Below are 24192 nucleotides of genomic sequence, written 5' to 3' on the forward strand. Positions count from 1 at the left end.
GTAGGTTCACTCCCCAAGTGGGTGCAATGGTCAGAGCTGAGCTGAAGCCAGGGGCCAGGAATTTCTTTCAGGTCTCCCATGTGAGTTCAGGGTCCCCAGGCTTTGGGCTGTCCTTGACTGTTTTTCCAGTCCACAAGCAGGGAGCTGGTTGGAAAATGGAGCAGCTGAGACATGAACTGGTGCCCATATGGGATCCCAGCGCATGCAAGGTGAGGATTTATCCAATGAGCCAGTAGTACATTTTTAAAATCTCATTTGAGTTTTTCTGTTTGCAAGATCTAGTTTCTAGAGAATTTACTGAATTATTGCATTAACTCTGATTTTCTCTAGGCTATTCTGGATTTTGTCTGTATGAGTATCGTCATTAATCTGCCAATAGCAGCAGTTTTATTTCTTTTCCAGTGACTTGTCTATTGTGCCATTTCCTCACTGCACTGCTTAGTTCTTCCAGAACAGTGATGGAATGCAAAAAGTGAGAGTGGGCATCCTTTGTCTCTTTCATTATCTCCAGAAAAAAAAAAAAGTTTTCACTACTTCAATTTTATGTACATTTAAGGCAATTCTAACTTTTTGGTTAGATACCCTGGATGATTATTCTTAACTATTATGCATTTTAGGCACACAAACATTAAAGAAAGTTATTAAAAAATATCATGAAATATTATGTTATGAAGACCTGTGTTAGAAAATAATATAACTACTGTAACTATCCTCCCCTTACGTCTACTCAGCATCCTCAATTTCAAGTTTATTGTTCCTATACCTATTTTTACATTCTAATTAATGATAGAGGTTTATTTACTTGTTGAAGATCTATTTATTCATCAAAGTCAAATACAAAGAGAGAGAGATGGACAGAGACAGAGAGAATGGTGAGTGCTTGACAAGAGCGATAGGTGGATTAGAAAAACGGCTTAGTGACCCAAGAGGAACAATCTAGAAGGTGGGACTTGGGGTGCTGATATCCAGTGTCACATATCATTACTCCCCACAGAACACTGTCAATCTTGATTCAGTTTCAAAGGTCTTTGGAAATAAAACAATGCAAATATAAAATGCAGCAAGAGTACTTGGCAGAAAAGCAGCTAATTTCTTGGGAATAAAACATTCACATGATCTTTACAATGAGAGTCGTGTTAGTGATTAATTACGTTGCTTTCAAATCCGTTGCTTGTTACTGAGCGTATTTTCTCTGGAACTGTAACTTGCACGTGTAATCTTTCAGAATCTGCAAAGTGCAAAACGGTTTATTAAGACAATGTCCATCACCTCTTGGCTCCTTCACTGTTTCCTCTCTAAATCCAGAATCTGTATTCTAAAGTCCACTTTCCAGTTTTTATCATTTCAAACACCTTCAGTGCCTCCTTTCTTTCTGGAATCACAAGCGTGTTTCCAGAGAAATAGGTAAACAGCTTTAGGAATGTTGCCCTATGCGAAGAATGTTATAACCCCGGGGCGATGGGCCCCAGGTACCAGTCACCTCAAGTCTCACACTCTTAACGATGGTCACAGCCCAGATGCTGAACTTGAACCTCCACAGCTCCAGAAATGCACTGTGGGTTCTGAAGCTCGCACCTTGGGGCGTCCAATGAAGCCATCTCGTCCCAGGAGAAGCAGGGACCCACCACGCCGTGGCCATCCAATGGGAATTTTCAATGTGGGCATGTGCCTGGGCCTGCACAGCTGGAACCTCCACACACAGGCCCACTCCTTCCCAGGGACCTCCCCAAGTTCAAGGCAAAGCAAGAAGCGAGCCAATGATCACAGAAGGTTAGGGGCGGAGGGTTTTTTTCTTGTTTGTTTGTTTTTTTTTTTTTTTTTTTTTTTTTTGCTTACCAGAGTCAATCCAGAACTCGCTGAGCCTGCTGAGCCCGCTAAGCAGAAAGAGGAAGCACAGCATGGCTTGGCACTGCGGATCCCAGACCGAGGAATGGCAGTTGGCAGAGTGGTGGGCAGTTGAGCTCGAGGCGAAAGCTCCCGGCCGCGTGCTCTAGCAGAGACAGGTGACTTGAAAGCCCAGCTGAGGCAAGAGGCAGCTGCGGAACGGTGCGCTGCTGAACCTGGGAAATCTTGGCCCCTAAACCTGTTGAAGGTGGAAGACTCAACTAGCTCTAACCCCCAAGGCCGTGAAAAAGAAAACGGGGAAGAAACACCAAATCACCTCCAAAACAGAACAGGAAAATCCATAAGCACTTTTAAAAAATGATTTATTTATTTTTATTGGAAAGGCAGACCAGATTTGTGGAGAGTCAGAAAAATCTTCCACTTTCTGGTTCATTTTCCAAATGGCCACAACTGCCAGAGCTGAGCTGATCCCATCCAAAGCCAGGAATCAGGAGCTTCTTCCTCATCTCCCACGCAGGTGCAAGGTCTCAATGGGTCATCGTTTACTTCTTTCCCAGACCATAGTCAGGGAGCTGACTGGAAGTGGAGCAGCCACGACATAGATCAGTGCCCATATGGGATCCTGGCACTTGCAAAGTGAGGGGCTTAGTCGTTGGGTCGGAGTGCCGAGCCCCATATGCACTTCTTAAGTGGACGATTAACTGAATATATATGTAGAGCCGGTAGGTGCAGTTGTACAGCTTGTTCAATAGTATGTGAAGAAGCCAGTGTGATTTTGCTGATTTAGATATAGGACTGTCCCCAGCTGCTCCTTGAAAGCCACCTTCTGTTTCTGAGCTTTTTGCCGATAGAACCTATCATGTCTGATGGGAGGTTTCTTCCGCCGTAATCCTAAGGTCCACTCACACCAATAGTCTTGGGTTGTTTCCTCATTCTTTTCCTTTTGTTCTCACGCGTGACTGAAAATAATATTTGTTTTACCATTGTCCTGGTGATGTGACTCTGTCGATAGTTTTAGCTGTTTAAAGTGATATGTGGCTGTGAGCAGTCTTATATAGATCTGTCGGTGTATGATCAGGAATTTCTGTTGGGCGTATTTTTGGAGTTCAGTTCTCAGATCACAGGGTATGTGCTCATCGGTACATTAAAAAGAAAGAAAGAAAATCTCAGCTTCTCTCTGTCAATGCCTACACTTGACAGCTTTTTTTTTTTTCCTTTGTGTTTTATGTTAGTCATTTTAATGGATCTGTGGAGGTCCTGTATTTCAGGTTTAGCTTGCACGTTCACAATGCGTAATGAACTTTAAAAGCAATGCAACCCACGTGTGATTTCTTCATTGGTTCTAATGATCGCAAATATCTCGTTTTCTGGATCTTGATGTTTTACTTTTAATTGACATATATAATCCACCATTTAAAAATTTTATCCTACATGTACTGAGAGTTTCATGATTTGTATTTTATCATGTCTGTGGAATTGTAGTAAATGCTTTCTCTGCATAGATGATAGAATTATCTTCCTCACTGTTAATACTACAAATTGAAATGCTAGACTTTCCAGTGTTGAAACAAGCTCTTTTTTCTTGCAATACATGCTGAGTGATAATACTACATTAGTGTTTTTACGTTTTGCTTGTTTGATTTGTTGTTATTTTGTTTAGAACGTTTGTATCTATTTTATTTATTTGTAATTTTCTTTTATTGTAATAAACTTGGCAGTTTTTTTTATCAGTAGCATGATGGCCCTGAAACAATTTATGAAATGTTAATCCTTCCTCTGATCTTTGAAGCAGAAATCAACATAACCTTGTGAATGTTGGTTTTTATTTCTATTTGTAAGTGACAATAACTCAGAGATCTTTCAGTCATTGGGCTAATTCTCAAAATAACCCGCAGCAGTTAGAGCTGGTCCTGGCCTGGAGCAAGGAACCTGCAGCAGTTAGAGCTGGGCCTGGCCTGCAGCAAGGAACCCGCAGCAGTTAGAGCTGGGCCTGGCCTGCAGCAAGGAACCCGCAGCAGTTAGAGCTGGGCCTGGCCTGCAGCAAGGAACCCGGATCCATCTGGTCTCCATGTGGCCAGCAGAGACCCTCTTTAATGCTGGTGTGCTTATTTTCATTGTCAATGCTGCCAATTTATGATTTTTCTCTTTATTCATAATAGTTCTGGAATTTATTATTTTATTGACACTTAAAAATGACTCAGCTTTGGTTTATGGATTTTTTAATATTATATGTGTGTTTTTTGTTTCATTTTCAATCTGTGTTCATTTTTTCCATGTAGGATACAATTTTGTTTTTAGTTTATAAGAATGGAAATTTGTTACTCATTTCAAACTTTTCTTCTTTCTAATATATGCTTTAAGAACATTAAATTTCTATTTCCTACTTTAACTTCATAACATTTGCATGAACTGTATTTTATATTCTTATGTTTCTTAAACATTTATCTCAAAATAATCTTAATTTTTAATCATGATTTCTCTGCCCTATTATATCTACCTGAAAGTTATTTAGAATCACACATTTCAGAGTGTTTTAATAGCTTTTCTCCTTATGGATATCTCATGCACTTCCCTTGAAGTTACATATTATATTCTGGATGATTTCAAGCCACTGCAGCTCTCTAAGAAATCTTAGACAGCGGAAGGGCCTGGTGCTGTGGCCTAGCAGCTAAGGTCCTTACCTTGAATGCGCCAGGATCCTATATGGGCACTGGTTCTAATCACGGCAGCACCACTTCCTATCGAGCTCCCTGCCTGTGGCCCGGGAAAGCAGTCCAGAACAGCACGAAGCCTTGGGACCCTGAACCCCCATGGGAGACCCAGAAGGAGCTCCTGACTTTGGATCAGCGCAGCTTCGGCTGCTGCAGTCACTTGGGGAGTGAATCATCAGACAGAAGATCTTCCTCTCTGCCTCTCCTTCTCTCTGTATATCTGACTCTGAGATAAAATAAATACATCTTTAAAAAAAGAAAAGACAGTGGATGGATGATTTCTCTCTCTGATTCTCTCTATACCTTTGCCTTTTTAAAACAGCATTTTATTTTTCCTTTTAAAAGAAGAATTATTTATTTTATTGGAAAGTGAGGTTTAAAGAAAGAAAAAAGTCACAGAGAAAGGTCTTCCATCCACTGGTTCATTTCTCAAGTGGCCGCATGACCGGAACTGAGCTGATCCGAAACCAGGAGCCAGGAGCTTCTTCCCAGTCTCCCACACGGGTGCTGGGTCCCGAGGCTTTGGGTCATCCTCTACTGCTTTCTCAGACAACAAGCAGGGATCTGGATGGGAATGGAGCCGATGGGTCACGAACCAGTGCCCATATGGGATCCTAGCATGTGCAAGGTGAGGATTTAGCCACTAGGCTACCATGCCCAGGCCATAACTTTGCCTTTCAAATAATAAAAATAAAATGAATCTTTCAGAAAAAGATATTTGATTTACTTGAATAATTATAACTTTTAGAAAAGATTTATTTATTATTTGAAAGACATTTTACAGAGAGACAGAGGACGAGAGAGAGAGGTCTTCTTTGCTGGTTCACTCCCCAAATGGCTGCTAAGGCCAGAGCTGAGCCAATCCAAAGTTAGGAGCCAAAAGCCTCCTCCAGGCCTTCTGTAAACATGCAGGAAGATGGTCTGGGCCATCCTCCACTGCTTTCCCAGGCTACAAGCAGATAATAGGATCAGAAGCTGAACAGCTAAGACATGAACTGGTGCCCATATGGGATGCTGGTGCTTGTAGGCAGGATAAGACTAGCCCCTATTATATTGTAGGTATGTCTCCCTTTCTTTATGCCCGTTAAAACTGCCCTTTAAAATTGGGTAAAATATATAGTAAATATAAATTTAATATGCCTGTTTGGGGTTCTATGCATTCCCCATGTTTGGGGAGAACTTATGGGACACTATAAAGTAAACCAAAACTCTCAGTGAAGGTATGACCATAGGAATATTTTAAGAGAAAGTGGAAGAGGGCATATTGAAAGAAATACATCTTTTCAAAATTTTGAAAGATATGTAAATATTCAAGTATAGAAAAATGGAAGATTATCCAATCAAGTCTAATCCAAAGAAGACTACAACCAGAATCTATTGTACACAAACTGGCAAAAATCCAAAGAAAATGGGATCTAGAGAATAACAAGAGGAAAGAAACATACCATATTAAAAACCAAACCAAATGAATTTACTGTTGCTGTCAACATATTTCTCAGATGAAACCTTTCAGGACAAAGTGAGTGTGGGATGACAGAAAGACCTGAACAACAAAATGCAGCCGGCAGGGCTGCTCTCTGAAGATGATGGACAGAGAAGAAAGCTGAGGGAGTTTACTGTCATCATTGCCTTTCGAGGAATGGCAAGGGCAGTTCCTCAGGTTGCAGCAAAGGCTGCTCACTGGCCACATGGAAACATAACCAAATATTAAGTTTGCGGTAAAAGTAGAACCACAGTCAAATTCAGGAGGCTTTAATACTGTGACAGGTGATGGCAGTGGGCAAACCACTCACAGCTTTAGTGTGAAGATTGAACTGTTGTGAAAACAAGTCTCAACAGTTGCTGAAAACACAAAAGGAGGTAAATTGTGGCATCAGTGACGTCGAATGTGGGAGGAAAGAGTAAAAACATGGTTTTTATATGTGATTGAAGTACACGGTATCAGCTTTAAATGAGCTATCTTAACAGCAGGATGTCCTACATAAGCCTCATGGTGACCACGTCCATAATTTTCTGTTTCTCAAACATGTTGGGGAGTGTGGGCATTCAAGAGCTTGTTCATTTCAATGAGGTTACCTGGGTTCCTGGCATGTATGTGGATGATGCATTATTGCTCTAATGTGGTGGGACTCGAGTTTCCCCTAAGGGATCTGTATGTGCATGTGGAGGGCTTGCTCCCAAGTGTGGCAGTGTCAGAGGCTGGCAGAGCCTTTAAGTGGAGAGTTGGGGAGTTCCAGCTCTGTCTACTCACTGTCCTCGGAAGGGCACTCATGTAACCTCTAGGCACTCCTGGAGAGGGGGTTATTGGAAAAGGAGTAGACCAGCTCCTCAACCCCTAAACTTCCAGGACAGCATGCTGTTTGGGCTCTCAGCCTCCAGAACTGTGGACTAAATAATCACTCCTTTGTAAGTCACACATTTTGTTACAGCAAAGCAACCCTATAGTTCTACAATTATGTTATAAGCCTTTTCCTTTTAAAAAATTTAATGTATTTTGAATGGCAGAGTTATAGAGAAGGAGTGAGGAAGAGAAAGAGAGAGAGAGAGAGAGAGAGAGAGAGAGAGAGAGAGAGAGAGAGAGAGAGAGAGAATCTTCTACTTTCTGGTTCACTTCTGAGATGCCTGCAATGGCCAAATGGCCAGGGCTGGGACAGGCTAAAGTATGGAACTTCATCAAGGTCTCCCACATGAGTACAGGGGCCCAAGCACTTGGACTATCTTCTATTGTTTTCCCAGGGAAATAGCAGGGAGCTGGATTGGATATGGAATAGGCAGGATCTGAACCAGTGCTCATAGCAAATGCCAGCATCATAGGTAGCAGCTTAACCCACTATACTATATAGCTGGTCCCTATAATCATTTTTTAAATTGGCAGCTATAACCCTGGTTTTAACAATTGGAGACCTCTTTTCAAAATTAGTCTAACAAAATATTTGTCAATTTCCTTTTACAAAGAAACAATTTGGGACTTTTTGATTTTAGTCTTTATTACTGTCTAATTCATTCATTATTCTTGTATTTATTTTTCTCTATTTCTGCTTGCCTTAGGCTTTGTTCTTCTTTTTTTTTGAGATTCTTAAATGGGATAATCAGAGTAGCTTTCTGTAGAAGTAGAACTCCCATCTAAAATGCTTGCAATTGAATGCAACAAAAATGTCAGTAGATTGGCAAAATGATGCCACTCCTAAAAATGAAAGCTATAAACATCTACAATAAGCATAAATACTTCATCAAGAATGCCAAAATAATTATTGTATTTGTGTTTAACATGCCAGAAAACCACCAATATCCCATTGGTATCTATCCAGGGAACCCCAGGGAACATCTGTAGCTGTCTAGAAGCTGAGTGTCTTCCCTTTCTAACTTGGTTTTGTCAGCTGACACATCAGTGGCCTCTGTAAGAGATCCACCAAGACTTGGAGCAGTGAAAACAGACATGAAAGTCGCTGTCTGTCTCACCCAGTAGAATGTCAAGAATCCAGAATTTAAAACAAATACAACCCATTCCTTTATGTACCCATTCCCCATCTGAGTTATTTGGCCAACAGCTACCAGGCATCCATAATAGGCCAAGCGAGTGCTGGTTTGGGCTTAGGGATCAATGATTGGGCAGGTGGCTTCCAATCCCAGGGGCCATGCCACAAGTGGAGATGATCACAACCGGTAGTCAGCATTCATTGGGAACTCCTATAATTGCCACATTACAGACTTGTAGCACTGTGGAGAGCTGACTCCTCTGAGTAGTAAGATGTGGTCATTTCCACCCAGTTCCTTTGCAAAAACCTTTGAGTGTGTAATCTGGTATTTTAAGTATGGCTTGCATGTAATTTGTGCCTTTAGTAATGCTGTAATCCTGATATAAACAATATAGAAAAGAGCCTAAAATCATAGTGTCATCAATCCCAAGAGATAGAAATAGCCTCCTTGCCCCCCTTGTCTAGTCTAACCTACTCCGCTTTTAATAAATAAGTACACATTCTCCTGGGAATTCTCTGAGTAATAAAGTGGACAGCTACTAAGCAACCTGTGACAGAATATGGCCGTGAGCTTGGCTGCGTTGGGGGTGGAAACACCATTCCACCGATAACGTGGATGGAAAGCAAGAACAGGGAACTGCCATGCATCTTTCTGCCAAGCCTCTATCTTTTAGCAGAGGAGACTATATTTACTCTCTATGCCCGCTGAAGTGATGAAATCTAAGTAACACTCTAGGCATTGTGAGCCCTCTCCAGTGGCTGCACTTGAAACAGCAGCTGAGACTCTCTCGACTTTTCCAATTCATCCCCTTGGTGGACATGACAGTGGCCACAGACTTGAGGCCATGGTTTCTCACAGAAGAGCAGGAAATGCAACACCTGGATACATTCATGTTGCCTTGCACAATCTCAGGACTTCTGGTCTGGCGCCCTTTCTGGCCTTCAGTCTGTCATTGGTTATTCTTCTGTTGAAAGGCTCTGAACTGGATTCATTGGAACGTTCTTCCCCAAGGCAGATTTGGGGGATTTCTGATAGTTTTGGAAATAACTTAATAGCAAATTGAAACTGAGCTAACAGGGAAAACGAGTTTGTCTGTGCCCCTTCTAGTGGAAGATGTTCTAATTCTTCTTGCCTTTCTTTGCACCGTCAGCTCTGTTACAAATGAGCTTGGATATAACCAGTCAGTAAAATAATGTTATGTGGTTTATACAGCCTCCTCCAGTCACATATTTGCCCTTTTCCCTAATTAATTAATTAAAATAAACAAATAAATTGAAAAGCATAGGGGGAGAGAGAGAGAGAAACCAGGAAGGGAGAAGCTCAGCCTTTGGAACCTATGTTAGCCTGAGTTTAGGCTCTGTCCTCGACCCACCAGTTGACACTGGCCGAGTGACTTGAAGCTGTTTTCCCACCTGTTAGACAGCAAGGGTCCTCTGGAAGCATCGGATGTGATATAAACCTTCAGGTAGTGCACAGAGGGGCTGTAGAGTGACAGCTTCCAACCCATCCAGCTGCCCTCTGGTGTTCTTCACACACAGATACACAAACACTTGTTCCCCAGCCAACTTGGGCTTATTGTACTTTGCGACTCAGCTTGTGGAGGGGAGAGTGCCTCATGAACAGGCTCCCCATCTGCAGAAATTGCAGCAAGGGAGGTGCAGATCATGTTTGGGAACAGGGAGATAAGGGGATGGCATCTCCTATAGCTGAGGACTTGGTGCAGGGGTCAGCAAGTGGAAGATTCCTGGAAAGGGTTCATGGCATGGGTGGAGGGTCAAGGACAACTCCTGGGCTGAGTGCAGTGCCTGAGCTTCTTGATGCGGAGATTAGATAGGCATTAGGAAGTGGACAGGTGCAAGGCTGGGCATGAGTAAGTGGCCACGCAGGCTGAAGTGCCTGGGGACAGTACAGGGGGCTCTCCCATATTCAGCATTCTACCCTATGTGGTTAGGAGGCTGCCGCTGAGGCCCACAGCACCACAGGAGACAGCTAGCCACAGGAGATGAGCTGCAAGGCAGCTGCTGGACTAATGAGGCTATGAACATTTAGCTGGAGCACAGGATTCCCTTCCTCAGTCTCACTAGCACATGTCCCAGCATGAAGGGTCTGCATGTGCATGTGAGCTGGTGCTGCTGAGTAAGCAAGGAGAAAGGGAGTGAAGCTGTGCCGGCTCGCAGCTCCTCTAACCGACCAACACAGAGTGCCTGTCCGGAAGTCCCTGGGACAGTCCTGGCCTGGATGACATGGTACCTTGGTGATCATGCACAGCAAGTCTCACAAGCACAGACAGCGCAGCTGTTCACTCCAATGAGGCTGCTTTCTAGAACAGCTACCCCGCCCTCCCCAGCGGCAGCAGCAGCAGCAGCAATGCAGCCATGTGAACTTTACTGAGAATAGGTTCCTTATCTCCATAAGAGGCTTCCAAGTGAATTGATTTTGGGTTGATCTAGTCAAGAGAATCACCATCCCTCCCCCTATTGCCTTCTGTCCCCACCCAGAACTCTCACACAGACATTATTCTCAGAGATAAATGGCCCACCAACACCCACAGAATCAGTTGCACATCAATTCATCCCATTTGATCCAGTGAAGGCAACCCCACTCTTGGTGGCAAGCCCCTTCAGGATAACATTGCTGCTTCCAGATGATGTACGTGTCACATGAGGTGGCCTCATCTGATTGGGGTGCTGCCAGGGCCAGCACACACCCTATATCTTCGAGACCACCTGAGGGCTTCTAGCATCAGCATCCAGCCACTCAATGAGGATCTGATTCACCTCGGAGGGCCTGGGGAGGAAACAGAAGGCCATCCATATGTCATCAGAACCCACTCACTCCCATGAAGATACAGGTGCATGAAGTGTAGGCCAAGCTGGATGAATGCTGGCTGGAAGAATACCAGCTAAGCCTTTGGGGAAGGGGTGCAGGGAGTCCCTCCTCCCTGGAGACTTCCCTCTACCCCAATCTTCTTACTTTTCCATCTGTGTCCAGTGTCCACAGTCCTTGATGTGTCCCCTTTTTAGGTGGGGGATCTGAAAGAAAATGGAGTGCAAGTGGGTCTGGTTGCAGCTAAGTGCATCAAGCAGCGAATGGTCCATGTACTTCTCCCCTGGCCACCTCCCCAACCCAAGGAGTGCTGCAATAATTAGGGAGGGTACCAGGGCTGGACAACGGAAGTACCTGTGAGGACTACTCTTAGCTGACTGCGTCGCACCTTATGAAACCCCATTCAGGGTCAGCGTTTCCACCACTCGCCCAAGGCCATGGTGGCTGGGTCTGGGCTGCCATCTCCTCTCTGGGCATCTGCCTGTGCTCTTTCCCAGGGTTCACCAAGGACTCTCCCACCCTGCTTCCCCCAGGCAGAGCCACTCCCTCACCCACTCCTCCATGTGCTTGGACATCTGAGGAACTAGCACAGGGTCCTTCTCGGCCGTCACCATCAGGGCAGGAATCAGGATCTGGGGAGGAAGAGCAGGCAGTTGGTGTGGCCAGTGCTCCTGGGTTCTCCCGCAAGCTAGTCCTGGGGGCAAGTTAGGGCCTCATTTCACACAATGTGGCTTTCCCACGAGAAACTCTCCTTGCAAAAAGTCAAGCACCACCGCAGGCCTGGCTGTTTCCACCAAGCATCATGGTGACCACAGGAGATGGCTAAAATGATAGATTCAGCAACATGGTATCCCCAAAGCCCTGCATGCTGCCTGGCACTCAGAATGAAACAAGGAGGCAAAATCTATCTCCTGAGATGGTTAACATGTGTGATGTAAATGGGACCTCCTTTACTCTCCCTGCATCTGCAGAGACTAGAGTCACATTTTCTGCTTGACAATGAAGACACAGACAGGGAGACAGACCTGTTTGTTGAAGAGGACACAGCAAGAGGCTGAACATCAACAGCTCCCTTGTGGTCAGGGGTTCCATCACCTGTTACCTCTGCGAGCTGCCATGGGCCACCGGCTGTCCCAGACATGGGCATGCTAACCCATGCTGTAGTTACCACCTGCACAGACCCCTGCTCTACCCCCAACACTCCAAGCGAAGCAGCAGCAAGAGGATACCACAGTGTGAAGTCACCCCAGAGAGAGTGTGCAGGAAGGCAGGGACTCTGACCGAGGGCCCCAGCAGGCAATGGCTCTCAAGACTGGAGGGTTGTGAGGAGAGTAAGACTACACTGCATGCAGCACTCACCTTCCGTCCTGCACCCTGGCAGCCCCACTGCCAGTTCCTGTCGATATTTCGGTACCAGTTTAGTGGGCCCCTAGGGAGACCAGAGTAAATACAAGGAGGCATTGAGTCAATGATGGTTCTGCTAACCTGGGGTTTTGTGTTTTTCTAAACTCAGAGACATCATTGGAAAAATGATTTTAAAAACCTTTTGTGCAAGGGAGAGCAACCTGAGCAATCCCACCTTGGAGCAGGCTGAGCATGGTTAAAGAGTAAGCCTCCTGACCCAAGGGGCATTCAAGCAGAAATCGACTGGGCCCACCCAAGGACCATGAGGGAGGAAAAGAGTCTGGCCACAGCTGCAAGGGCTGTACAGTGCCTGCCCACTGGCCTGAAACCAGACTTACCTGAAACCAGACTTCTGGAACTGCTGCACATAGAACTGGATGTCCTCCTCGGTGACAATCCTGCTCAGGCTGGGATTTTCTGGGGTCCCCACAAAAAGCCCTCCTGCAAAAAGCCACATGTAGGGGCCCGATTCGTTTCCTGACTACTCCACTTCTCATCCAGCTTCCTGTTTGTGGCCTGAGAAAGCAATATGGGGAGGGGGGGTAGTCTAAAGTCTTGGGACCCTACACCCACATGGGAAGCCTGGAAGAATCTCTTGGCTTCAGATCAGCCCAGCTCTGGCTGTTGCGACCATTTACGTAGTGAACCAGTCAATGGAAGATCTTTCCTTATTTCTTTCTCTCTGTAAATCTGATAATACTTTTCCAATAAAAATAAATAAATCTTAAAAAAAAAAAAAGCCACGCTTTGCTCTCCCACCCCTGACCCCAGTGTCTGCTTTTCCAGCCTGCCTTTTTACCTGATCTCCTGTCCTAGTGCTCTGTGAAGCCCCTTGGGTCTGAGAGCCAAGCCACTCACTTGCCTGTCTCATGTCCTCTTCTGCTCATTCCACACTGAGCTCACTTCCTCCTACCCATCCCTAACCTTGTGACCTCACTGTCATTCAGGAGCACAGAGCCTTGTGCACTGTGGGGTCTCAACTCCACATGCTGCAGTCACTCCTTACCGGGTGAAGCAGCATGCCCTTCCTGCAGGCAGGTGCTCCTGGCTCTGGGACAGGATGGCATCATCTCAGGCATGTGTCCTGCTGTATTCAGACCTTGCCAGCCTGAGGCTAACCTTTGTCTACACTGCTTAGCTAATCACTTCCCTTCTGAGATAGCATTACTGAGCCTTTTGCAGTTTTCACCAGAGAGTGTATGTTGTATTGTATCAGGAAGAAAGTCCAACCACTCTCCTGCCTCCCTCACACCCTGCTGCTGGGTTCCTGGTGGGGAATCCTATCCTGTCTTCAGAACACTGTATGTCCACACTCCCTGGTCTCCACTAGAGGAGGAGCTGTTTTGACAAGAGACAGTTCAGAGATAATGCAATTTCACAGGAGACCCTGGGGGCATTAACATTAGGCACCTGGATAGGGCTGGCTCACCATCTTAGATTCACCAAGACACAAAGCCTTGAAAGTACAGGATCCAGAACCCCTAGTTGTATATGTTGGGGTTCCAGCAGCAGTGGAATCAGGAGTCTCCATGTTGACAGGCCAACTCCCCTGATGTATGGTCTCCATGCCCCTCTAAGAACATATTTTCTGTCTCCCGCAACTTCCGTGTCTGGGGCTCTGGGGCTCCATGAGACTAGGCACTCCCCAAGGACAGAAATCCTGCTTTCTGCACCTGCAGATCATTGTAACTCAGCTCTTGTCTCAAAGCAAGTATGTGCTGAGAATGCTTGAGCAATGATTGCATAAAGGAATGGATGAGCAACTGAATTTTAGGAAAGTCTCTTACCCCTTTCACGAACTTTATTCACAGCAAGAAAACCCTGTTGGGAGAAGAGAACCAGAAAGGATGTCATGGGCAATATAAAAGAAATGCACTAGAATAGGTGACAGTCCAAGATGGTGTCACTCACACACTAACAAATGTAATGCATGCCAAGGAGCATGGGGCTTTCTTCCTGGTCTATGTAAAGCCAGGGCTCATAGCCAAAAGCCTCGGCCTTGGCTGCTCAGGGGGACTCGCAGAGCTTGGTAATGTAAAGACGTAGGTTTATCAACCAATGGAAACAAGAGATGCTATCCTATGATATGTGGGAAATTAGAAACAAGATATCCCATTCCCAAATGGCCATGATGGTGACAGCTTTTGGATGTGACTCTTCTCTGATTGAGGTATCAGTAGAGTGGGGACTTGATCAGCCTGACAAAGATAAGATGGCCTAATTGCTGATTTGCAGCCCCTGTACCACCCTGGGTAACCCTGCAGAGCAGCCCCTGCCTGCCCTCTTGCCAGCCCACGCTACCCACTCCTCACCTCTTCACTTGCTCTGAAGAAGCTTTTGAAAGTCCGACTCAGGTTCTGTTCCAGTTCAGCCTCGGCCACTCCCTAAGACATCAAGACAGTAAAAGGGACCCCTGAGAAATGCTGGGAACCATGCGACTTGCCCTGCAGGTTGAGAGCAATTCATTCTCCCCCTGTCCCCTCAAGACCAAGGGCCATCAGAATGGTATTCATTTGAGCTTTCATATTGAAACACAGTTTTTAAAAAGATTGAAACTCAAGATGCTAATAGCGGATAATGGGATTTATGAATGCTGTTTGCAAAATCCCTGTCATGAGAATATGTTACCTGAAATAATCCATTTAAAGGGATGAGGGAGGAGTTCATACAGGCATAGGTGGGGGGGGGGTGCAGGTGATAAGAAGAGAAAGAGCAATATAGGGATAATATTCCACTTATGCACTTTGGTTTTGCCATAGTAACTTCAAAATCCACATCATTCCACTTGGTCCCAACTTATTACAGACCATCAAACTAAATGTCTCCCTAAGGACAGGATAGCAAAAGGTTTCTGTGCTTTAAGAGCTGGGACACATATCCTGTGGTGACAAATTACCAGGTCCTGCTGCCTCACAGGAGTGTGATTATATTTAATTGCTGAATCTATTGTAGATTACAACAGGCCCTCAGCATTCTGGCTCCTGGCTGCTGGGCTGCACAGACGACAGAATACAGAGGCAGAGGGAGGACATTGCGTTGCATGCCTGCTGCTTACTCTTCCACCCCTTTTATCTTCCTTGCACTTTTGAATTTAACATTCACAAGACTTGTATCTACCGCAAAACACTGACCCCATAATGGGCTAAGGGGATGATTACTATAAAGGACTGCAAATGTCAGAAATGGTTTTGAATTTATATTTTGAATTTGGGCAGTGATATATATATATATAGATAGATAGATAGATATATAGATGTAGAGATAGATATAGATACATATATAGAGATACATATATAGATACAGACATAACAGTGATATAGAAGGTTTCAGATTTCCATTGTCATGTTAAACACAAACAATAAACAACTATAACTGCAGCTACAGCAAGATATTAAGGCATACGTCATATAAAAGGATGGAAATTAAGGAGAAGTTGACATATGGCGTCCCCTTAGTCTGCTCAATCCTCTCCCATACAAAGACTCCTTGGGGACCATGTTGGGGAGGGTCTGTACTATTTCTGGGTAGTTTCCCCTGATGAACAATTGCCTCGGGGACAGTTGACTGGCTCCTCTACATTATTTCTGGAACAGCTTTTGGACACTAGAGCTCTCAACTTCAGATCAGGGAGACTGGAGTAGAAGTGTCCTTTTATCTCCCAAGCCCATGGACAGGAGATCCTGCCATTAGACAGCTCTGAAGACCCTTGCCCCTCATCACCTGCTTCCTGCCCTTAGCTCCTGCCTTGCTGAAATGCTCCTAGATGGGAAGGTTTGGGTGGAAAGGAAGGCAGAAGAGAGAGAGATGATCCAGCCTCCAGTGAGTTGGAATTTATCCCTAACTCCAGAGACTTGGCTCTCATCCCATTCAATCCGACCACCAACTTCTGGACCATCAAGAAATTTCAGGACCTCTGTTTTCTACCCTGGTTTCTCTTAGCTCAGTGTGCCAACGGGGCCTGGTTATCTGTGGGGTTGATAGAGCAAGTCCAAGATCAAGATCCATAAGTGGCCAAAGAAACACTGGCAGCAGGCGCTGGTGGGGCTGGGGTAGGAAGAAAATGAGAAGTGGTTGTGTACTCTGGAGCTCCAGAAATAAACAAAGGGTGAGGGAAGAAAGGCAGTTCTGTGGAAGGTAAACAGAGGCTGTTGTGAATGACCATGAAGCTGAGAAGAGTGGGAGAGACCCAAGTATCAGCCTCTTGATTTTGATTAGAGCCCTGTTCCCTTCCCAATTCCCAGTGGTCACAGCAGCTGCCACTTAAGGGCCTAGACTCAACACTTTACTTCTGTCCTCAACACCAAGTATTTTGTCAGGTGGAGATGTACTTGGATGAAGCAAGTCCTCCAGGGAAAGGTTCTAGTCAGTCAGTCAGTCAGCCTTCGACTGGAATTCTGACTTCTAGTCCAGCAGAATGGAGCTGCTTGAGGTCATCTGTGATGGGGCAATCAATCTGGAATCATTCTCGATTACTTTTGATAGTGATTATAAAACTCAGGGATCACTGTCAAGCTCTTTTGCATACTGTCTGCCTCTGGTCCCATTGACTCCAAATAGGCCACTTTCTCACTGTCCCCATGCTGTTTTCTCTTACCACGGTATGGTTCCCTCTCCCACTTACGCAACTATTATGAGCAGACTTGTCTTCTACTTCATCATATCCTTGTGTTGAATCCCTAACCTGCAGTCCCCCAGATGTGACTGTGTTTGGAAATGGGTCCTACAAAGAGGTGACGGAGGTCATGACCCCATCAGGATGGCCCCCAATGCAATAGGACTGGTGTCCTTATGAGAAGGGGAAATCAGGACACACACACCCTCAGAAGATCGTGCAAGGACACAGGAAGCAGGTGACCATCTCTTTGGCCAAGGAGAGAGGTCTCAGAAGGAACCAATCCTGTGGATATATTAGTTTTGAACTTCCAGCCTCCAAAAGTATAAGAAAATGAACTTCAGTTATGAAAGCCTCAAGCTTTTATTATAGCAGCGGCAACAAACCAATACACTACCTAAATCATACCCACCCTTCAAAATCAAGATTCGGGCTAACAAAGAACATCTGGAGACAGATCAAGCTGAAGGAAGCTCATGGCTTCACACACACCTGGTGGGGTGAGGAGGCTGGAGGCTGGCCTCTGTGGAGAAGTGGACACATCAAACATTGGTGCCAATTGTTGCTGGAGGCTTTTTGGGTAAGTAAGAGGCATGCCTGCCTCAAAAGCTCCTCTTCCACAGGCACTACCTTCTAAAGCTGTTAGAGTAGAGTTACTGCTGGCATTGAATCTGGGATGACTGTGGTAGCTAGGTGAGAGATGTGGCAGGTGCCTCCCTGCTCCTTATTGATTCACTCCACCCATTCTTCTCTCTTTGGGATATGAAGGCCACAGATCCCACTCCCTCTGGCGTTACCTGGGAGTAAGACACCAGGGACAGAGCCCACCTCAGGAGAAGCAGCAAGTACCCTACATTGGAAGAGGAAACCCTGGCAGGAGACACTGACTCAAGATGCTGCTTTTATTGAATCTCAGTGAAGGGTAGTAGACATCCTCACTCAGGTGTCACCCACCATCAAGGGGGCACCTCAGAAAGCATATTTGTGGCAGGTGGGTTGGTACCTGCAAACCTGCCCTATTTGTAAACACACACCTAGGGGTCTGCTACAGGTCTTTTCAACCCTGGCTGCCATGATCACAAAGTTCACTTCTTGTTAATCTGAGATATCAGGTCCTGGTGAGAGTCCAAGAGCTTTTGCTGAGAAAAGAGGTGGGTTTCACAAATTGCTCAGCCCAAAACCCGAGGGAAAGCAACTCCAGGTAAGCTCTCCATCATGTCTGAGAAGCAGAAGCTGGCACAGCATCCCCCATTTCCTCCTTACCACCCAAACACACAGAAACCTGCCATCATGGAGAAAGAACCAACAGAAAGCTCTGTAGCCAGTTTCACCTGAGCCTATTTGTTACAGAATTCTGAACCAAAAGAACAGCAAATTAAAGTGGATGGAAACCAATCAACAGGGAGAAAGAGACAGGAAGAGGAAGAAGAGAAGTAACACTCACATCTCTGCCCCCAGGGCCCCACACTCACTGGCTCTTGGAAGTAGAGTTGGTAATCAAACACTGGGTTGGCTTTAATTCTCTCTATGGCAGGCACGCTGGGATCTGCAGGTATGAACGGAGTGTTCAAACTGGCCACTGCCCTGTGGGGAAAAGAGGCATCAAGACAGACATTCAGGACCTTGCCCTAAAACAGCTGCAGCTCAGAACAGAGCAAGAAAACTATGTGCAAGGTCTCAGGCTGGCAATAACCCAATGTTTTTGGCCCACTCAACCATTGCATTTCTTACCTACCTGCCTTAGGCAAAGACAGATACACACACAATCACCTGCACTATGGCAACCCTGATCAGAATATACAAACTTTTAAATTTCTAGTTTTCAACCTTGCATGTTTCTCTTTCCCTTCCTTCTTTCACTCATTGTGTCTTCTGTGTTGAGTATAAATCTGTGCTATATATTGGCAAAAGATGTAAAATAAATTACACTGACTCTTCTACAAGAGTTTACTATGCTATACAAAAGAAAGAGACAGCTACACACAGGAGCACAGTAGAAGACAGATTGTGATACACAACACCCTGAGAGTTCAGAGAAGACAGGGAACTTCTGGGTTTGGGCATCATGGAAGGCCCTGTAGACAACAGCATGGTTAAACTTGGTTTTAAAGGGCAAGGAGAGCTGGGGAGGGCAAATAATTCCAATGAGGGGGATATGATGAAGTAATACAAGCCATTTCTAGATGGGGGTAAAGCTTGAGGATTGCTAATGAAGAAGCATCTGTGGTTAGAGACCAAGCAGTTCCTGGAAGCTATTCAGGAAACAAAAAGAAGATATGCAGATGGGAGCCTAGATACATAGAGCTTGGAGTCTGGAATTAACATTGTAGAAAACCAAGAGGGTTTCTGAGGAGAGGGAAAGAGGGCTCAGGGTTACTTACAGTCAGGAAGACAAGAGGACATATGGACCAGGAGTAGGGATAGATTAGGGCAAGTGAAATGAGCAGGAAAAGGAGTAATGCGGCTGAGTCAAGTGCTAACAGAAATAAAACATGAGCCACACATACAATTTTATGCTTCTTATTAGCCCCAGGCAGACCAGCAAAGAGAAACAAGTCAGACTAAATTTAATATTTAACCTGACAGATCTATAATATTCATCATTTCAACATATAATCAACATTAAGTGGTGTTTTCCACACAATGTCTTGAAACTATGGCAAGCACTTTCCATTTGTGGCAATCTCAGTTGAGACAGACACATTGCGGGTGCTCAGGAGCCACAGGCATGCAGCTGATGGCTGCCACATGGGGAGGTGTGAATTAGGACAATAAATATATCAACAGCCATAGGGTTTAATATTATAATAGCAAGCCTGATCTAAGCATTATTTAAATCACAAGCCAAAAAAATCTAGATTTTACTAAGTATTTTGTAGAGTTTTCTTCCTAATTATCATGGCACAGAACTTATTTCACACATTTTGAAAAATGAGAGGGGCCCGGCCTGAGGTCCTAGTGGCTGAGGTCCTCGCCTTGTATCCACCGGAATCCCATGTGGGTGCTGATTTGTGTCCCGGTTGCTCTACTTCCCTTCCAGCTCCCTGCTTGTGGTCTGGGAAAACAGTAGAGGATGGCTCAAAGTCCTCGTGGGAGACTTGGGAGAAGCACCTGGCTCCTGGCTTCAGATTGGCTCAGCTCTGGTCATTGTGGCCACTTGGGGAATGAACTAGCAGATTGAAGATCATTCCCTTTGTATCTCTTTCTCTCTATATCTGCCTTTCCAACAAAGAGAGAGAGAGAGATGGAGAGAAAGAGAGAGAGAGAGAGAGAGGGAAAGAGGGAGAAAGAGCACATAAATACTACTGACAACTGCATTAAGATCACAACAAGTGGAACAATAGCCTCCTCTTGAGAGCAGAAAAGAAAAGCCACAAAGGCTATAATATGATATTCTTGGCCAGACAAGTGAAAAGCTCCTTAATTAAGTAAGCCTCCAGAGGTTATCTCAGTAGGAAATCAAACCAAGATGGAAAGAGAAGCATTGCACATCAAGGAGACCTCTCTCTCACACCACCATTTATTGTCTGGCTAAAAAGGTAAGAACCAGGGTTATTAATGGCAATCTTAAATAACCAAGGTGCCCAAGCACACACAGGCTGTGTTCTAGTGTGGGTGGACAGCCCTGGACATGGAGCTCGGCTTCCTCTTGTCCTCCTAGGATGGCAAAGCTTCCTGGATGAGAACAGATGTAGAAGCAGCCATTAAAGACCAGCGGTGGATGTTCAGTGAATCAGAACAAGATGAGGGAGTGGATGCCACAGCACGCTGAGGTGTCTTAATTACAACGTCTTCCTGGGCAGCACTTCATTTTGCCCACAGGTTAAATGTATTTTCACATCATTTTTATTTGCCAGAAAAGTAGAGGAATAGACACAGACACAGAGATCTCTCCACTGGTTCACACTGGTTTGGTCAGGCCAAAGCTGGGAGCCTAGAACTCCATCCAGTTCTCCCATGTAGGTGACAGAAACCCAGCTAGTTGAGCCACCATCCTTGTCTCCCAGGGTATTTATATTAGCATTGAACTGGAATGGGATGCAAAGAGGACACTGGACCTAGGTATTCTGACATGTTGTATCTCAAGCAACATCCCATACAGTATCTTAACTGCTGAACCAAATGCCTACCTCCCACATTAAATATTTTAAATTCTTGCTAGAGAGAAATTCAATTTAGCAAATTGTTATTTTACTTCCTTAAAAGTGAAGTCATACGTTTGTTGCTTAAGTATGTAATGCTGTAATAGTCTGTGGAATGACTCTCTGGTAGACCCCATTCTGATGAACTCACCTCCCACATCCTGTTTGAATGAGAGAAAAGGGGCAGGGCTAGGGAAATCAGTATAACAACAGTGCAAAAACTGTAAAAATAGTTTAGGAACCAATGATTCATTTCAGTTTTTTATATAATTGTACCATTTAAGTCAGGTTGGGGTTCTGCAAAGCTATCTGGTAGTTCCAGTCTTAGACACTTAGCCAAACAAGAGGTGACTGGGAGAGTAGGGAGATGTAGATGGCTGCTGGGGATGGTGTCACTTAACTTGCTAAGAAGGGAAGGCGGCAGTTCTAACTGCCTACCTCAGATGGAGTGTGCCCAAAATGACCCCTGCCCCTTGGGGGCAGCACCTGTCATTGAAAAACACTCTGGGACCCCTTGGAAGATGATGATGACGAAAGAAATGACAGTGCTCGTGACCTGTATGCCTGACATCTGCCCACACTGTGCAGTGGTATAGTGGGGTAGGAGTTCCTACTGCCATTCTATGGCTGAGAAGCCAAGGCCCAAGTCATGAAGTGATGGGTCACACAGTCTCGAGCAAAACTGAATGCGTACTCTGTGATGGTGACATCCCTGCCACCTCAGCCTCAACCTACAGAGGCAGCCACACTTTCCTGTACTGCTGCTTGTCGCACAGGCCTTTCATTACCTCTTGCCTCTTACTGGCACCTGGAATGGGCCCTGCCTCCTAAGTAGGACATGAGTTCATTAGGTAATCTATGTCAACAAATCACTGCCGGATAGAGGTCCGAGGAGTTACCCTCCTGGATTCCCTGCCTGCTTCTGAGGAACCATTCTCAAAGAAATGCAAGCCCAGTCTTGCCTGAGCCCTGGTTGCTGGTGGCTGACTTACCGTACTCTCTCGGGGTGGAAGAGAGCCATGTTCCACACCAGCATGCCGCCCCAGTCATGGCCAATGAACACAGCCTGAGGAATGCCCTGAGGAAGAAAGGAAACAAAGTGAGTGGGTCTCTGGAATGGGGGCTCAGAGCTACCATTAGGATCATCCAGCCCCAGTCCCAGAAACTCCTCCATCAACCATGCAGTGCCTTCTCTAAGCTTTCCTCAGACTTCCCCTCCACAGCTTCCCAGAGCCAACACTAGGGTCCGGCATTTTTCATTTCCTTAAAAGTCTGAGGCAGCTACCCACCTGTCCCTCTCTCCCTCACATCAAACTCCATTTCACCTTTTTTCAACCTTCTGGCTTAAAGGAAGTACAACTCCACTACCATGTTCAGCTTCCGCCGAGTGACTATGAGTTTAACGGCCCCTCTTTTGGGAGTTTTCCTCCCTTACTTAACAAGTTGTTCCAAGCATCTGTCATCCACTTTTCTGACAATGGTGATGACAGCCCCCTACCCTCAACATAGCATCTGCTGTGAACATCCCCAACCCACCCCCAGGCCCGAGCTAAGTAGCTACATTGATTATTTGGATTCCTTTCAACAGCAGTCAACACCCATTGGATCAGAGAAGACAGACCCTTGGTGACCAGATGAACTTCCAAAGGCCACACAGCCCATAAGGGACGGAGTGACAGTGCAGAGCCAGGTCCCCTGTTGTAGCAGTCACTGCATGAAAAGCAGCATCTTGACTCAGCTCTGTGCAGTGTTCAGTTTTCCCGCATCATCAAGCCTCTCATGATGGCCTACGGGGGAGTGGGGGACCTTTCTTCAGCCAGGGGCCAGTAGAACATTTATGAGACCATCTACAGGCCATACAAAATCATCACCTTAAAAATGAGCCTGCTAGGAGGCAGCACCATGAGTCAACTGGTTAACCCTCTACCTGCAAGTGCTTATATCCCATGGGCTCCAGTTCATGTCCCAGCTGCTCCATTTCCTATCCAGCTCCCTGTTTGCGGCCTGGGAAAGCAGTAGAGGGCAGTCCTAAGCCCTGGGATCCTACACCTATGTGGGAGACCCAGAAGAAGTTCCTAGGTCCTTCAATTCCAGCCTTTGTGACTATTTGGGAAGTGAAGCAGCAGATGGAAGATCTTTCTCACTATATTTCCTTCTCTGTAAATTTGCCTGATAAAAATAAACAAATCTTTAAAAAAAAAAAAAAAGCCTGCTGTAGGCATGCTGGATTTCCAGTCCTGCACATTCTAACCCAGGCATACCCAGTCAGCATAATTTTGAGGGGCTTCCACCCCTGCCTGGCTCCAAACATCTCCCACCCTAACTGCCTTTTCTTCAGTCCCTGCCCTACTGACTGCCCTGACAAACCCCTTGGAAAGGCTGCTGTTCACCAGTAATGGCTGTGTGTATGCATTTCCCTCTTACTCCACACTGATCTGCTGCAATATGCACCTTACCCCTGAAAGATCCCTCCCTTCCCTGACTTCTGGGGCACTCTGTGTTCCAGACAGAAAGAGATCTTCCATTCACTGGTTTATTCCCCCAAGTAGCCGCAACAGCCAGAGCTGGACAAAGCTCAAGTTAGGGACCTCGAACTCTGTCTAGTTCTCCCACATGGATGATGTGAGACCCACTTGGAATATCTTCTGACTGCTTTCCCAGGTACATCAGCAAGTAGCCGAATCAGAAGAGGAGCGGCTGGGACCCAAACTGGTATCCACATGTGATACTTGCATCCCAGGTGGAGGCTTTGCCTGCTATGCTCAGTGCCTGCAGATTCTTCACTGACTTTCACAATCCCAACCATGAAAAATGAGGTATCGATTTTAAATTCTTTTCAAAAATATACTTGAATTTTTTTTTCAGCGGGAGAGAGAAAAAGAGAGAGAGATGGAAAGACAGAGAGAAAGCTCCTGTCAACTGCTTCACTCCCCAAAAATACATGATGGGCTGAGGCCAGGCCAGGAGCCAGAGGTGACAGCCAAGCACTTAACCCAGGTCTGCATGTGGATATCAAAGACCCAGTCACTGCAACTGTCACCACTGCTTCTGGGGGTCTGTGTTGGCAGGAAGCAGGGAGCTGGAGCTGGGAGCTGAATCCAGGCACTATGATGTGGGATGTGGCATTTGAATCGGTATCTTAACTACTAGGACAAATGCCTACCCTGAAGGTGCT

The 24192-nt window shown here is 45.6% G+C and overlaps 2 protein-coding genes across 3 annotated transcripts in view; both read right to left on the minus strand.

The window, feature by feature from the left end:
• Positions 1 to 1900, minus strand: part of LOC121146794 (disintegrin and metalloproteinase domain-containing protein 2-like) — a 43087-nt gene extending 41187 nt beyond the window's left edge. The window contains exons 1-2 of the mRNA XM_040966349.1: positions 1837 to 1900; positions 1152 to 1228 (exon numbers count right to left, since the gene is read on the minus strand). Of these exons, the coding sequence (XP_040822283.1) occupies positions 1152 to 1228; positions 1837 to 1900 (141 nt within the window). The remainder of the gene's footprint in view (positions 1 to 1151; positions 1229 to 1836) is intronic.
• An 8658-nt stretch (positions 1901 to 10558) lies between these two features.
• The window catches only part of EPHX2 (epoxide hydrolase 2), a 34875-nt gene continuing 21241 nt past the window's right edge, over positions 10559 to 24192 (minus strand). For both annotated transcript variants that reach the window (XM_040965986.1, XM_040965985.1), the window contains exons 11-19: positions 22010 to 22095; positions 18348 to 18459; positions 14576 to 14647; positions 14051 to 14084; positions 12602 to 12704; positions 12219 to 12288; positions 11411 to 11491; positions 11007 to 11065; positions 10559 to 10820 (exon numbers count right to left, since the gene is read on the minus strand). In XM_040965986.1, the coding sequence (XP_040821920.1) occupies positions 10742 to 10820; positions 11007 to 11065; positions 11411 to 11491; positions 12219 to 12288; positions 12602 to 12704; positions 14051 to 14084; positions 14576 to 14647; positions 18348 to 18459; positions 22010 to 22095 (696 nt within the window). In that variant the 3' untranslated portion in view covers positions 10559 to 10741. The remainder of the gene's footprint in view (positions 10821 to 11006; positions 11066 to 11410; positions 11492 to 12218; positions 12289 to 12601; positions 12705 to 14050; positions 14085 to 14575; positions 14648 to 18347; positions 18460 to 22009; positions 22096 to 24192) is intronic.

This window comes from Ochotona curzoniae, unplaced genomic scaffold, assembly GCF_017591425.1.
Source record: "Ochotona curzoniae isolate NIBS_2020 unplaced genomic scaffold, NIBS_Ocur_1.0 scaffold_4505, whole genome shotgun sequence".
NCBI classification, from domain to species: Eukaryota; Metazoa; Chordata; class Mammalia; order Lagomorpha; family Ochotonidae; genus Ochotona; species Ochotona curzoniae.